The sequence below is a fragment of the Montipora foliosa genome, chromosome 9 (assembly GCF_036669935.1).
Source record: "Montipora foliosa isolate CH-2021 chromosome 9, ASM3666993v2, whole genome shotgun sequence".
In the NCBI taxonomy this organism is placed as follows: domain Eukaryota; kingdom Metazoa; phylum Cnidaria; class Anthozoa; order Scleractinia; family Acroporidae; genus Montipora; species Montipora foliosa.
Window position 1 is genome coordinate 22,110,145 of NC_090877.1, and position 15,000 is coordinate 22,125,144.

Consider the following 15,000-nt stretch of genomic DNA (forward strand, 5'->3'; position numbering starts at 1 on the left):
ATGCTTTAGATAATGTTTAGGCCTAAGGGTAGCATTGTGTAAAGGTTTGGGTTGTTTCAGCTTTCGCCCACTTCACCCAGTCCCTAATCACCATAATTGCCAAAAACGGTCAATAACAACATTTTTGGAAAAAAATAATTAAGACCTATAATAAACTTGCATTGAGTAAAAACAAAAAAAGAGATCTTACCTATTGGAGACTTTCCAAAACCTCTAGTCTGGTATGTAACGGTAACTTAACTCACTGTGAGCCCCCGGCGCCGCCGCCCCGTGGCAATCAAATAACAAGATTTGGTGACTTTCATTGTCTGTAAACAAGTTGTTATTTAATTTTTTTACGCTAGGATATTGGCTTCAGTAAAAGGAGGGATAGCATGCTCGTTGCGGTCAAAAGAATAGTTAAAGCGAAGGGCTCGTTTTTGAATCTTGAGGAATTTATCAAGTGAAGATTCTCATGCCTGACCCCAAGCTACCAAGCCATAAGTTAGATAGCGTGCTATTAGAGATCGATAGATAGTTAAGAGAATATGCATTGGAACAAAATATCTTAATTACTCATGCGCAACTAAGCGCATGAGAGGAGCCCATATCTAACAAGAAAACTATTTCGGGGAAGAGGGGCGAAGGGGTTGTTGGTAGGGGGTACAGGGTACAATAGCTGAAACAACCCAAACCTTTGCAAAAATGGTTTGGGTTGTTTCAAGTTTCGCCCACTTCACCCGGCCCTTCACCCCCGAAATAGTCATCATGCCGGACCGAACAACTCCATTAAGATATTAATATCAAGATATTAGGTGATTAAGATATAAACAAACTCTAATATCGGATCAACACTTTATACTCGAAAAGTTAAACAACATATTGCATTCACAATTGAACTGTTTAAACTTTAAAAACGTGTTGAGCTATTTTAGGAAATTTTCTTGAGGGGTGCTATCACTCGTTACGTCTATTTCCTTAATATAATTTAAAAAAAGCGAACATCCGGAGGAGAACTATAAAAATTTAGATGAATGTATATATATCAGGCAATGACTGAAAACGATTTTATATTTTTCCGCTATTCCTTATAATGTTCAATATTAAAATGTAAAATGTATATTGCTATAAAAAGAGTATGTTTACGTCTAACAGCGCAATATAGACACATTCAAAACATCGAAAAGCCTTGAACTCGTTCTACGATCTAGCGGATGCGACTCTGCCAATAATGAGAACCTGGTTCAACACTGCATATTGTTTTTGCGTGGTGCAAAATTTGTAATGTGGCCGGATAACAGCGGCAATTTAAGAAGAAATGTTAGAAGGTGGCTAGTTCATTCGCCAGAGCAGATTACTTTTTCCTCTTTGCTCTAATGCCGCTAAAATCAGTCCACGAAAAAATGACGCTATTTGTCTATTAACCAATGGTGTAATTGTGCAAATTAATTACGTTTACATCGATTACTCCCATCATAAATGTATAAAAGGTGATGCCTTTGAGAATGACCTGCTTTTCTGAGGACAGTCTGTTTCATGATCTTCCTTTCAACAGGTCAGTAAAGCATTGATCGCTGTACTAAAGTAATAGCGAGGGAAAGGCATCTCAAACCCTTTACGATCTTGCAAAACGTCCAGCGATGCATGCAATCACACATTCAAATTTTACGAGTATTAGCGATCCACAACTGAGGCTGGTTACTCTGACCAAGAATTGTGGATCATCTGACGATCGCAATGTCACTGAAAAACCCGTGTGCATCATGATTAATTCTAAACACAAAGGTTCCTATTTCTTTCTGTTTCGGAAAAGACAAAAGCCTTTGATTGAAACGCTTTTTGGTGTTCTCAAGAGTGGATCTCGATTGCGTTAACCTTTGGCCTGCAAATAGCAATAAAAAGGTAGCCTAAAGGAATAAAAATTAATAGCTCAGCTCTTTGCTGTCTGGTCCTGTTCCGGGACTCCCTCTTACCCCGCCCTGAAAATGGGCCTGGAACCCATTTTCAGGGTGGTTTAAAAGGGAGTCCCGGAACAGGACTATTTGCTGTCAGGACCGCAGGCTGACATCGACACGGTTTCATGACTTCGAAACCGCGTCAAAATCGATGCGGTTTGAAAGTGTTTACACGGCGCGGTTTTCGCTAGAAAATCCAAATCGTGATGGTATAAGCGAGCGCTCCACTACGTGCTAAATTCAGTATTTTGAATTCAACAATGCAAATTTCGCGCCAAAATTGTAACCGTATTCAAATCCATGCGGTTTCGCTGTTACACGACAGATGAAACCGCATCGTTTTGAAAACGTTCCACTTTTGGCAACGGTTTCAAATCGACACGGTTTCGATAACAGTCTTGATCGGTGTCGTGTAAACAGAAGGTGTAACCGCATCGAAATCGATGCGGATACAAATGAAACCGCGTTCGTGTAAACGCTGCGTCAGTCAATAATCTTGCCTTTTATACGAGCGGAAACCACGCCTACGTGGTACGATTTAAAGTTAAAACTCGGAGAAGTCAGCCCAGGTGCGATTTTCGATGATTTAAGTTGAGGTAGCACTAATTACCCTTAAAGTTTGAAACTTCAACCGTTTTTGTTAATCTAACGAAGCGACCAAAATAACTCAGTGTTTTAGCTGTAAAAAGCCATAACTTTGGCCGTTGACTGTTTGAGGTATTACTCTATTGTGATAATGCCTGACAAAGGCATTTGATCTTTAAGCTGACCAAAACGAGAATTCCTTTCATGACGCGCACCGGTGGCTCAGTTGGTTGAGCACCGGGCTGTTACGCGGGAGGTCGTGAGTTCAACTCCGGCCGGACCAACACTTAGGGTCTTTAAATAACTGAGGAGAAAGTGCTGCCTTTGTAATTACATCTGCAAATGGTTAGACTCTCTAGTCTTCTCGGATAAGGATGATAAGCCGGAGGTCCCGTCTCACAACCCTTCAATGTTCATAATCCTGTGGGACGTAAAAGAACCCGCACACTTGTCGCAAAGAGTAGGGCATGTAGTTCCCGGTGTTGTGGTCTGTCTTCTGTGGTGTATCATGGTTGGGAGGGTAAATGCTCGGAGATATTAGCTACACCAAGCTACTCTAAAAATCCGAGGGTAAATAAAGATATATGATATGAATGATATGATATGATGACGTTAAAGCCCTTTCTCTGACGCTTCTCGCTACGCGATCTGTTGAATCGAAATCATAGGATAAGAGACCATTGGGCTAAAAAAGCGGATATTCTCTCAGTCTAAGCTGAGTCCATTGAAATAAACGGAAGACACGCCTCTGCACGTGAATATCACTTGGACGTTTGTCAGTCCCTTAGGAAAAATTCATTGTTAAAAGTATTGAATGAACAAAATCTTGATATTATGAAAAACACACGCAACGCTATTCGAAGTTATGGCACAAAGCCACGCGTTACGGAAAACTGCTTGAGGGGTCAGTAGCATGCTGAAATCCACAACTTATTGAGAAAAATTAACGAAACGAAGTCGCACAAGTCAATGGTCGAACTGACGAAACAAAAAGGTTCTTTCCCGGTACCATTTGAAGTGATGAATGTCGACAACGTTTTATAAACTACTCAAAATTTTATCCAGACACAAGCAAGATCTTGTGCCCGGATCTTATCAGGGGCACCCGACGATAATCTTCGGTAAAATAAGTGTTGGGGAGTGTGAACTGTTCTAAGAATTTTGGGTCTACGTTGACCAACAGCTATGGATTATTTCTACCAATACATCACCTAACGGATCCGCAACCAGGGAATGGCAGACCCTTACATTTTCGAAAGGGATACTTTTGCGATTTTGGCACTTAAAAGGGTCACCTGGCAGTTTCGGATGAGCAAATGGTTTGCTGGGAAGTTCTTCGAAGGTAACGTTCAGCTATCAATTTCTAAAATGAAGATATCATTCCCAAAATGTTCGGACACTACAATGTTCAGCTAAAATATCCGAACAGATCAAACTCTTCCAGGTGATAAAAACATCTCTTTACACAGTCTTTATACACTACAGGGAGCCTAGAAATGGTTCTCATACAAGTTTGCCAATGGCTTAATTTGCTCGTTGGGTGCCTTTGATTCACCTACTCATACGAGGAATACATCTTACACGGGGCGCGAGAGAGGTGAAATAATATCTAGAATAAACAGAACAAAGATACGATACATGACAGCATTCAATGTGGAAGAAATATCACTGTGAGAGAAAACTATTTATTCTTTCACAACAAGGAAGCCATCGCTTACAAGGAGGCTTGAGCAACGGTTTGATGTCTCCATATCACTATTTTCAAATTCACGTTGAAAATAAAGAAAAAAGGTGCGTCAAGAGTTCAGTACAGTAAAGAACATGAAGAGTTTGTTTAAAAAGAGAAAACGTGGCTCCATGTGGTTAACCACCGCTTTTTCGTTTTGTTCTTCAAAGGCAGCAAATAACTCAGTGTTAACATTAATTTTGATGCACAGCCCGCATTCTACTAGACGCAACATGATAACATCTATACTAAGCACACAAAGTTATCTACCCAAACTCTTCAATCGCTTCCACCATTTTTTATCATCGATCGCAGGGTCACACAAAGATCAATACACCATACTGTGACTTTTTCCAAACGGGTTACGTTGTGTACGATTTTTGCTCGAATGTCGGAATGGAAAGCTATAATTGTTATCTTTTTTGAACTAAGGAAAAAACTGAGATGAAGCCTTTGTTCGTCTGTTCGGAATTATGTTCTTGTACTGATACTGCTTGGGCAGCGGAAGGCCAACTTTTGCTTTTGCCTGTAACAGTTTTAATGTTTTTATCGCGTAGCACTAAGACCCAAGGGAGGGAGGGGGTACTTCCTTATAAGAGGCTAATGGGGATAATGGGGATGTGCCGCTGGATGGTCGCATTTTCACGACTGAATTGACTATAATGGGGTTACATTTTTGGTAGAGTTACTAGAATGGGGTTGCTCATTTTCAGGATTTCTGAGATAAGAAAATTCTGGTAAGCAGGGATTTAAAAGTAGGAAGATCCGCTGTTAAAAAATGGTTCGTGCTGTTGTTTCAACATTTAACAGTCGGCTCGGTACGGTACGTTTGTTTGTACGGCTAGCAAATGTACCAGAAAGTTTGTACTGTAGGTGAAAAGTAAAGTGTTCTACATTCAATTTAACAAACGTGTCAATTCATTTAAGGACTTAATTAGAAGACTTTAAAAGGTAGAAGCATAATCAGAAAGTGACTAAGTTGGGATAGCGAAAATGACATTTGCTCAAAAGATGGGGTCTATGATTGGCCACAGAATAGACTATAATGGAGTAGGGGTTCGGAGAGGCCAGCGGCACATACCCAACAAAAATTGACCCAAGTACGCCCTCCCTCCCCCGGGACTAAGACAAATTATTGGATGAGACAAAGAGCCAACGCGTGTCTTTGTCTAAAGCGTTTGAGAAGTGTAGTCTTCGCCGTATGTGACGCACTCGGCTATCGCCTCGTGTGCCACTTTTTTGTTCTTACCACATTTTGACGTTATCTGTGATCTATTACTGAACAGATGCGCGGCAACATGGAATCTATTTGTTAAATGTATATATGCCTTTTCGTGCAACAAAAAATACTTCCCGACGAGCAGAAGTTGTAAATATAACTTAAGAAACTACCTTTAATACATGATCGTTGAGTCAAACACTTAAGTCATACACCGCAGTTTTGCTTTAGAGTGGGATTAATATTGCATTAGTTTGACCATTGTTGTAAGTGCGTATTTCAGTTGTTATAGTCAATCAAATAAAGACTGAGAAGAAAAAATGAGTGTTTGAATAACCGTAGACCAATTTGAAATTCAAATGCTGAAGAATTTGACCGGCGGAAAGATCGAAGGAAAGGAACTTTAAGGAGAGGAAAGGAACGGAAATGAAAAGGAAAGGAACTTTATTTAAGTGACTAGTCGTTTTAGCATTGGAGCGCTAATTGGGGACACTGTTAACTAAAATTAAGAAATCAACGCAAATCAAATGTTGGTTTTCGAGGAGAGAGGAAAACCGGAGTACCGGAGAAAAACCTATCGGTGCAGAGTAGAGAACCATACAATTACATAAAGTTCTATGTTCTTTCTCTTCTATACCTGCCTAAGTACACTTGGGGAAAGGAATGAAAATATACGCTATCAATACTTCAACCAATGTTATACTACAAGTCATCTGGCTTGAGGGGTCAGGTTGTTTCATTAACACAATAGGCTCAGTTCGTTGTTGGAAAGGGTGGCTGGATATTGAGCTGTGCAGGCAAAAGCTTTTACTAGTAATCTTGCCCTCGCTTAGCCATAACACTGAGTCAAACAGAGAGAAATTAATGGACTTCGCGAAGTTCCAGAATGAAGTTGGATAACTGTCGCAAATGTGCTTTTACTTTTTTTGCTCAATGCACTCACAAGGGGGTGCAGTCAAGCATATAACTAAGGGGTGAAAAATGCTCTTTTCTCTGAAGACAGATGTCCGTCAGAAGCTTATGTTACGTAGCAATTCGAGCAGTACGTAGTTAGAGTAGTTTTATAGAGTTCGTAGAACATGTCACTTTACAGGATTGACCTTGTTCGTGATGCAGGCAGGACATGCCTTTTTATTTTCAATGGTCAATCATCCCCTTTCAAAACTGCCTCAAAATGCGTCATTTAACGCTATGATAACTGATGTTTATGCATGATTCTTCCCACTGTCGACCTGAAATAATAACGAAGGTTCTGTGTTATAGCCACCGGAGTTGCTCTAGGAACGGAAAGATAAACTAGTCTGGAAACACGAAGCTGAAAACGGTTCCTTTTTTACCATGTCGCTCGATATTTTGCGGAAGTCATTTGGTTTCATGGTTTTCCTTTTATCAGGTCAGTATAATACTGAACGGTTAAGCACCAGCAATAGCGGCGTAAGTAAAAATAGCTCCACACCATACATTATGAAAACCACTATCGGTTTCAAGAGTGCAGTTTTGTGTATTAAAAGTAAGAACGTCACCTGCTTGCAACAAAATATAATTTTTGCTAGGTTTTTTTCAGATTACTTCTATATTCATCGACGGAAAATAGAAGACTTGAGAAAAGGTCATGGACTGATAAATGGTGACCTGGGCGCTCCTAGAACAATTGAAATTTGAGGTTTAAGTTAAGTTATTTCTTCCTGTTCAGAGAAGGCATAAGCTCTGAGAAGTTGTGAACTTTTATTTCAGTTCTGAAAAAAACCAAACTTAACGTTGTGTGATACAATCCCGTTTCTAAACATAACCCCCCGGGGGGGGGGGGGAGGGGTACTTCCTTATAAGAGGCTAATGGGGATGTGCCGCTGGATGGGGTCGCATTTTCAGGACTGGATTGACTATAATAGGGTACATTTTTAGTAGAGTTACTACTGAATGGGGTCGCACATTTTCAGGATTTCTGGGATAAGAAAATTATGGTAAGCAGGGATTTGAAAATACAGGGGCACCCAACGAATCTGTTCCTCACATTATCTGTTCCCCAGAGGAATCATGCTGGCTGGCAAAAATACAGGTGTTCCGATGAGCTGGCTGGGAAATTTTGTTATTGATAGAGGTTTTGCCTGGGAATTACTGACTTTTTCTAGCATTTCAACCCGAGCTGGCTGTAGAAACTCTGAAGACTGAGGACGACTAAAAAAAAAACCCCTTTCCTCTCCCAGAGAGTAGTCACAAACATACGACGGCTGGTCAGAGTGATTGCGCTTGCGGAAAAAACCTGTTTTGTCCCGGTTTTGTCGCTTTTGTTTGGTCGTTTCGGATCGAGGGATTTGAAAGCGCGCGGAATTCCTGGCTGGGAAATAAATTTGATCAGCTGGCTGGGAAACCAACCAATTTTATCTAGCTGGCTGGGAAATTTCTTGTGTGTCTTGCTGGGAAAAAGGAACAGATAATGTTTTCCCAGCAACACTGAAAAACACCTGAAAATGCCTTAATAACATTTATTTTCATTAACTGGGGTATAATAATACATTTTACAACAAATTGGTCGTTGGGTGCCCCTGAAAATAGAAGATCCGCGGTTAAAAAATGGTTGGTGCTGTTGTTTTAATATTTAACAGTCGGCTCGCATTGAATCTCAACTTAAACATTAACCCCTTGCACAACAGTGCAGAACCCCTGGGTCCAGAACAAAGTCCACCAAATCATCCATGCTACGGTATTTATTTTCCGGCTATTCTGCGTTGTTATCGTCCATCGAAGTTAACACAACTTGGTTCTTCTTTTGGATTAGCAAGCGTTTGATTGCTTTCGCTTATTATTGTTTTTATTCAATTAAGGAACTATTATGACGTTCCCGTTAACGAAGAATGTTTGCATTTCAACTATTTATGACGGTACGTTTGTAAATATTACGGATAGCAAATGTACCAGAATGTTTGTACTGTAGGTGAAAAGTAAAGTGTTCTACATTCAATTTAACAAACATGTCAATTCATTTAAGGATGACCTACTTCAAAGGCTTTATAAGGAAGAGGCATAATCAGAAAGTGACTAAGTTGGGTTAGCGAAAATGACATTTGCTCAAAAGTGACTAAGATGGGGTCTATGATTGGCTACAGAATAGACTATAATGGGGTAGGGGTTCGAAGAGGCCAGCAGGACACACCCAGCAAAAATTGACTCTAGTACCCCCCCCCTCCCGGGAACATAACTTATTTGTCTTCTTTTCGCCGAAACGTATCAGGAATTTCTGTAAAATGAGTGGCTTAATCTTAAGTTCGTAAAGCTTACAGAAATCCATTGGAGAAAGCAAGAGGCGCGCTTTTGAACTAAAGAGTTTCGTTGTGCCATGCTCCTTTATTTTCAGCGCCATTTTCCGTTCGAATCAAAGCGTGCATAATGTAGTTCTTTCCTGTCATCGATCTTGAAAATTTTCAGTCAAGTTTCAGTCAAATTTCTACGCAATTCTGTGGCAGCCAGATGTGGCCGTTACATTTTGGAAAATGCAGTAGCAGACGCTGAAGGAAAACATTATTGCGAGAGCTGAATTTGGAGGAAAAAATTAAAGGAAGTTGAAGTGCGGTTATTACAAAATGCTTGGAAAAAGGAACAAGACTTGTGCTTTAAAAAGTCGCAGGAAAATAAAACGTTCTAACTTCCCGTCGAGATTTAATTATTTTTTACATAACTGAGAAGTACGTCATCGTTAATATCACAAACATACAAAGTCCAGAGATGCATGTGGGATATTTTCTTTGCACAGCAAAAGGGAGGGAATACTAACACGCTAACGTTGCCTCGTGATGTTAATACCAAGTTTGTGACAAGTAATTTGTTTCTTGTTTGTGTGGCTTGATTAAGTAGCAGTCTTGAAAACTGAGAGGCTGACGTTGGCTAAACGAAAGCTCTGTGGGTCGACTTGTTTTTAACATTTCGAAAAACGGTTACAAATCAGTGCAATGTTTCAGGTAAAGTATACCAGTATCGATAACATTTACGACCCTTAAATATGTAGGACCCAAGGAGGAGGGGGGGGGGGGGAACCTCCCATACGAAACAGACGGGGATGCTCGTCGTCTCGCTTAGGGGTGTAAATTTTGGATTTTGGTCTCGCTTAGGGTGTTCCGGGCAAAACGCCAAAAGCCGCCAAGGTCGAAATTTGCTTAAACCACGCCCAGATTGATCTCCTTTAGGGGTCACAAAAAGCTTGATCCACGCCCAGATGGTCTCCATTCCGGGATGTAGGACAAGAATCACATGATTTCCAAACCGCGGGCCCTTGACACGAAATGCAGAATTGATCGCTGTCATACTGAAGTGTAATTGAAATCGAACTCCAAACTTCAATGTCAAAACTCTAAGAAGAAACCACTGGCAAAGATTCAAAGTACATAAGACTTGCAGAAAAAAAAGGGAACAGTGGACTTTTTTTTAGTGAGAACAATGTATTAAGGCGACTGGTTTCAAGAGGCTTAACCATACATGTGTAAGGGCATAATTTTTAACATTTGAATTAAAAATACATGATGAAACCGGAAAGACTAGCGTGCAGAGGGCATAGGTTGAACGTATTCCAACCGTAAATGCTGAAAAAGTGGACATGTATCATTACGTGAGCCGAAGAAAGTCGCCTGACACTGATGATGTATTCTTACACAAGAATTTCTATGTCAGGGGCCTTAGATGTCGGCTGATAATAGTACTCTGACAGAAAGAAAAGAAACGGGCAACTGAGTTTGAAACACAAGTGGAAACCTCGAAAGGTATCCATTTTTGCTAACGGTTTATCGTGTATCATGGCAGTAACAGTTTTCGTTTGAAAACTGTGTTTGACAGTTTTCGCTTCATCAGGTAAGTTTCTTCAACTTTTCCTCAGCAAAAAACAGCAGGCAATTCAATGCGGGGAATTTTCAGTCTGACTCAAAAGAGCAGCAACCTGTTGCGAGCACAAATTTATATGAACTCTGGCTTGCTAATACCCGGATCTCTGCACGAGCGCTTTAGTTGACGAAGTTTACATTTTTAGGAAATTAGTATCTTTATTACATTGTAAAATAATGCGGAAAACCTCAAAGTGAAGGGCCCAGGAAAAAGTCGTTACTACGTTTGCAACTTTTACGATGACGGAAGGCTACTGATTCGAGGTTGCGGGAGATTGTTGAAAATTGCGAGGCCACCTTGACTTATACGTGATGCGCACTACTCAGTCGAGCGTTTGTCTTTAAGGTAATTCCCTTGAAATTGTTCTACTATCAGACTTTTTTGGAAACTTGGCCTAATTAACATTCATGATATGAACATTAAAAAATTGCAATAAAAAAATGGGGTTACCGTGCTTGTTTGTTTACGTGTCCGCAGGCTCTTAAAATGGGGTATTTTTACTGTTTTCGCGTTAAAAACTCGAATCGTCTTTTTACAGAATTAAGTCTTGGTTACTTCAAAGACACAAAATTTTATTTTGAAAAAAAGCTTCTTTTATTTACATAAGCAGTATGGCTTCATTTACGCCGTCTTACTCTCTCCCAAGACAGCGCAGACTGCGTTGGCTTAGCCACACTAATAGAACGGAAGACGGTCGTATCCCGAAAGACATCCTGTACGGGAAGCTCCCTCAGGGCAAGCGCTGGATCGGCCTTCACCATCTGCGCTTCAAAGGCGTGGTGAAAAGAGACCTTGTAGGTATGAAGATCAACGTTGACTCCTGGGAGTAGCTAGCTGACGATCGGGCCAAATAGAGAGCCATCGTACACGAACATATCATGGCAAGAGAAAATGAGGGGACAGAGATGGAGGCTCCCGGTCCAGCCCTTGGGATATGTCACGTCCAGGAAAGTTATTTTTAGACGAGCGGAAGTCTTCCGAGACGTCCGCATGCAGGCCAACCTCGGTCCGATGTTTGAAAGAAAATATATATTCATAAGCCTTCCACGTGCGCCATTATTTTCTTTCCACTAAGAATCTGAGAGCGAAGCAAGACTGCATGCGGACGTCTCGGAAGACAGACTTCCCCTAGAACAAAGACTTCCGCTCGTCTAAAAATAACTTTCGTGGACATAACATATCCCGGCCAACGCCTTGAGCCTCCCTCTCTGTCGCCTCATTTTCTCTTGATCATGGCCTCTGTGGCTAGGCGGCATGAGCTCGCCGCTGAAACGTACCGCATATGCTCTAAATCCCTCTATTACTTCTACGAAACGAAAGCCTCATTCTAGTGGTCAACTGGTTAAGGTTGCTGTCAACCTTCAAGGGTGTCTTTTGGTAAAAATCGCTCTTGTTCGCGTTGTTTTTTAAGAAACCCAAGGAAACTATGTACTAATGGAAGCTAATGGAATGTAGTATTTGATAATGCCTTTAACTTTCACATTATGCTCCGCTGATTAATAACCTTTCGGTTAACACGGACATCCAAACAAACTACGCTGTATTTGTCAGGAGATAATAAGCTAACAAGGAGTGTGAGGCTTTTTCCATGTTCTAATTGGTTCTTGAGAAAATCCATTGTAAAGTTGGCCAAAAGAATTTTTTTCGTATGCACGCCACGCACTTGGACGCCACGGGAAAAGTATTTAGAATTTTGAAAAAGCCTCACACACTGTGTTAGTTATTATTTCCCTCATGGGAAGTCCGTCTGAACGCAAAGGTTATTAACCAGCGGAACAGACAATGTCACTTTCGCGTTTGAGTGCTTACACTTGCTTTCTGAAATAAAAAAAAAACTTGAAAGTTAAAGGCGTTTTTAAATACTACATTTTCTTAGCTTTCCAGTGGTATTATATATAGTTTTCTTGGTTTCTTTAAAAACAACGCGATCAAGAGCTATTTTCCGAAAGACACCCCTGAAGGTAGTACGACAGTCCAACATTTAGTAAATAATACATGAAACCTGTTAAAAGGGAGAGTTTCAGGGTTTTGGCGATAGCTTTGGCGATAGCAGTTGTAAACTTTACGGTTTTTACTGAACCAGATGATGTTCATTAATCACAGAGAGTATTAAACAAACAGATACACTGAATGACTGAGGCGCAGATTTGGTGAAAGATACTTCGACTTTACAAAGAAAATATCAAATTTAGTTTTGACCATCGAATTTATTGTACGGGTCGAACATTTTATTCTACAAACGAGTTGACATAACGCACGAGTTATCTATTCGTATGCAGGAGGTTCATAACACAAAGGATATGATTGCAAAAGTAATTCCAATGGGCAATTTCACTTCTATGGCATTGTTTCCGTTTCCTGCATCAGTGCTTCCGATTGTTTCAATAACAATGGAATTAAATGGACTGACGTGACAGTTTGCTCATGCAGAGAGACTTGAAACTCTCCCTTCAAGCACAGTTAGAACTTGGCTGAATAACTTTTACCCTACGAACAGATATGAGGGGAGCATAATTAACGCGAGCCTCGAGCTTTGAGTAGCACCCGAGCAGCAAAGCCTCAAGAATAACAATGCGTGATCGACCATACATGTACAGAGTACTCTCGTTAGCCCAAATTTTAATTCCCCACGGTGTGTTTGATTACAAATTATTCTTCGTAGATTTTCCAGCTGCTTTAATTATCTTTTACGCGGACAATTTCCTTCTCTCTACTAGCGAAGCATGAAAGATACGCAAAACTATTGACTTTTTGCATGTTGTCTCTCCTAGTGCTTTCAGTCGATGTGTGAAATGTGACGTCAACCATCCCTGCGTGAGAAATAGATAACGAAACAATTAGTCGCATAAATTACGGCAGTGGAAGTAGTAGCACGTTATTACATGAAATTTTCGCGACATTGAAAAAATCGCGAAATTTAAGTGACGCGAACAATAAGTGTCGCGAACATAACATGACGCGAAAATTATTTGACCTACATTATGTCAATAACAAAGAAAAAACGAGTTTATTACCACTGAAGAGTTTACAAAGTCACATTTTTTACTGTTCTGAGGCAATGTCTTGGTCATCGTTATCGCTACTGCTTTCTATCTCCTCTCCAAGTAGCAGTTCCTTTGTACAGTCTTCAAACTGGCCATTAATAACGTCAATAACTGGCTCCCTGTAATGCTGTTCCACAAGCTGCATAAATCTCTCATGCAATGGCTTCCATGTTCCTTGAAGATGTTTCGATTATAACCGTCGCCTCTACTGGAATTTCTAAACCCCCTTGTTTATGAATGTCGACCTTAAGCTATCGGTCTTGGAACCAATACATGCAACTTGGTTGGTGGAAATGCCACGGTATAACTTTTTCACCAGCGCACTGGGGAGGATTCATGTCTTGAAAGGATGGCAGAAATTCAAGTGTCGCGAAATATGCTCACATCAAAATCGCGAAAATAAACATGTCGCGAAAATTTCATGTAATAAGGTAGTAGTAAACTTTATTAAAGTGTCAAACGTTCTAGCGTAAATACACTAATTGGTGACACTATAAATAAATAAATAAATAAATAAATAAATAAATAGAAGGAAATAAAATAAAATAGATATGTGCAATGTTAGTAATGATAGTCATAAATATATAATTTACAATTAATACTAAAAGTCGTAAAACTTTAAAAAGGAAATACAATAAAATATATGTGTACAATGTCAGTAACGATAGCTATGAAAATTAAATAATCCATAATTAATAATAAGAGTCAAAATATTAAAAATCACTATAGTACGACCCTATTTCAGCTATTACATGATACGTAATTTTCACATACTGCATCTGAAATTAAATTTGTTGGTTCTCTTTTCCTTATACTGCTTTAATTTTGAAAGCACCCAGATTGTTTTTGTCACGTTCTTCTTTAGTTAGCTTAGACCACAATAAAGGGCCCAGGAATTTCAAGGCTGTTCTTGTCACGTTCTTTAGATATTTCATGGCCGTCTTTTGCAGTCCAAGCTAACTAAAGAAGAACGTGACGAAAACAGTCTGCGTGCTTTCAAATGCAGTATTTTATTGTACATGGACGGTTTTATCTTCATGTTACGAAAAGAGATTTTTTTTCAACGTGGACACGAAGATGCTCGGAAAAAATCGGAATCAGGCTCCTTCGCGGACGCGTGCACATGCTCTTCTTAGTTTCCTATAAATTGTGCTAAGAATTGACCATCCCATCCCTTATCTTTGTTAAACTCGTATGGGGTGTTGGCTTTTTTATGCAAAGCATGCATTTCTCGTGAGCGAACCAAAACAGAGTGGCTCGTTTTGCTAACTGAAGGGACTCAAGATTTACAAATTGGTCAACATTTTAACTCTGACTCTTAAGCTGAAAATTATCCATAAAATACTGAACGGTAAACGTCATGTACCACAATTTCACAATGTTGTTAGGTAGTGTTTTCCTTGTTAAGCCAATGACCAAGGAAAGGAAGAAACGGTATTAAAATGAGCAACCTTGCATTCACCTTTATCACGCGTACGAGGCGGATATTTTGGAGTCCGTGGGGAATAAAGGCTTTGTCTTTGCATCGTCTTTGCCCGTCCAGTCTCTCTCTGAATGAGAGGTTAGACGGGCAAAATCTTTTGTTTCGACATTGAGTGATATGGGTCTATTGCAAAGCTTTAATAG

At 40.0% G+C, this 15,000-nt stretch overlaps 1 protein-coding gene across 1 annotated transcript in view; it reads right to left on the bottom strand.

Moving 5' to 3' along the window:
• Nucleotides 1–13,004: 13,004 nt before the first annotated feature.
• LOC137970022 (uncharacterized) overlaps nucleotides 13,005–15,000 on the bottom strand; it is a 38,621-nt gene continuing 36,625 nt past the window's right edge. The window contains exon 4 of the mRNA XM_068816473.1: nucleotides 13,005–13,140. Coding sequence (XP_068672574.1) covers nucleotides 13,131–13,140 — 10 coding nt within the window. The 3' untranslated portion in view covers nucleotides 13,005–13,130. The remainder of the gene's footprint in view (nucleotides 13,141–15,000) is intronic.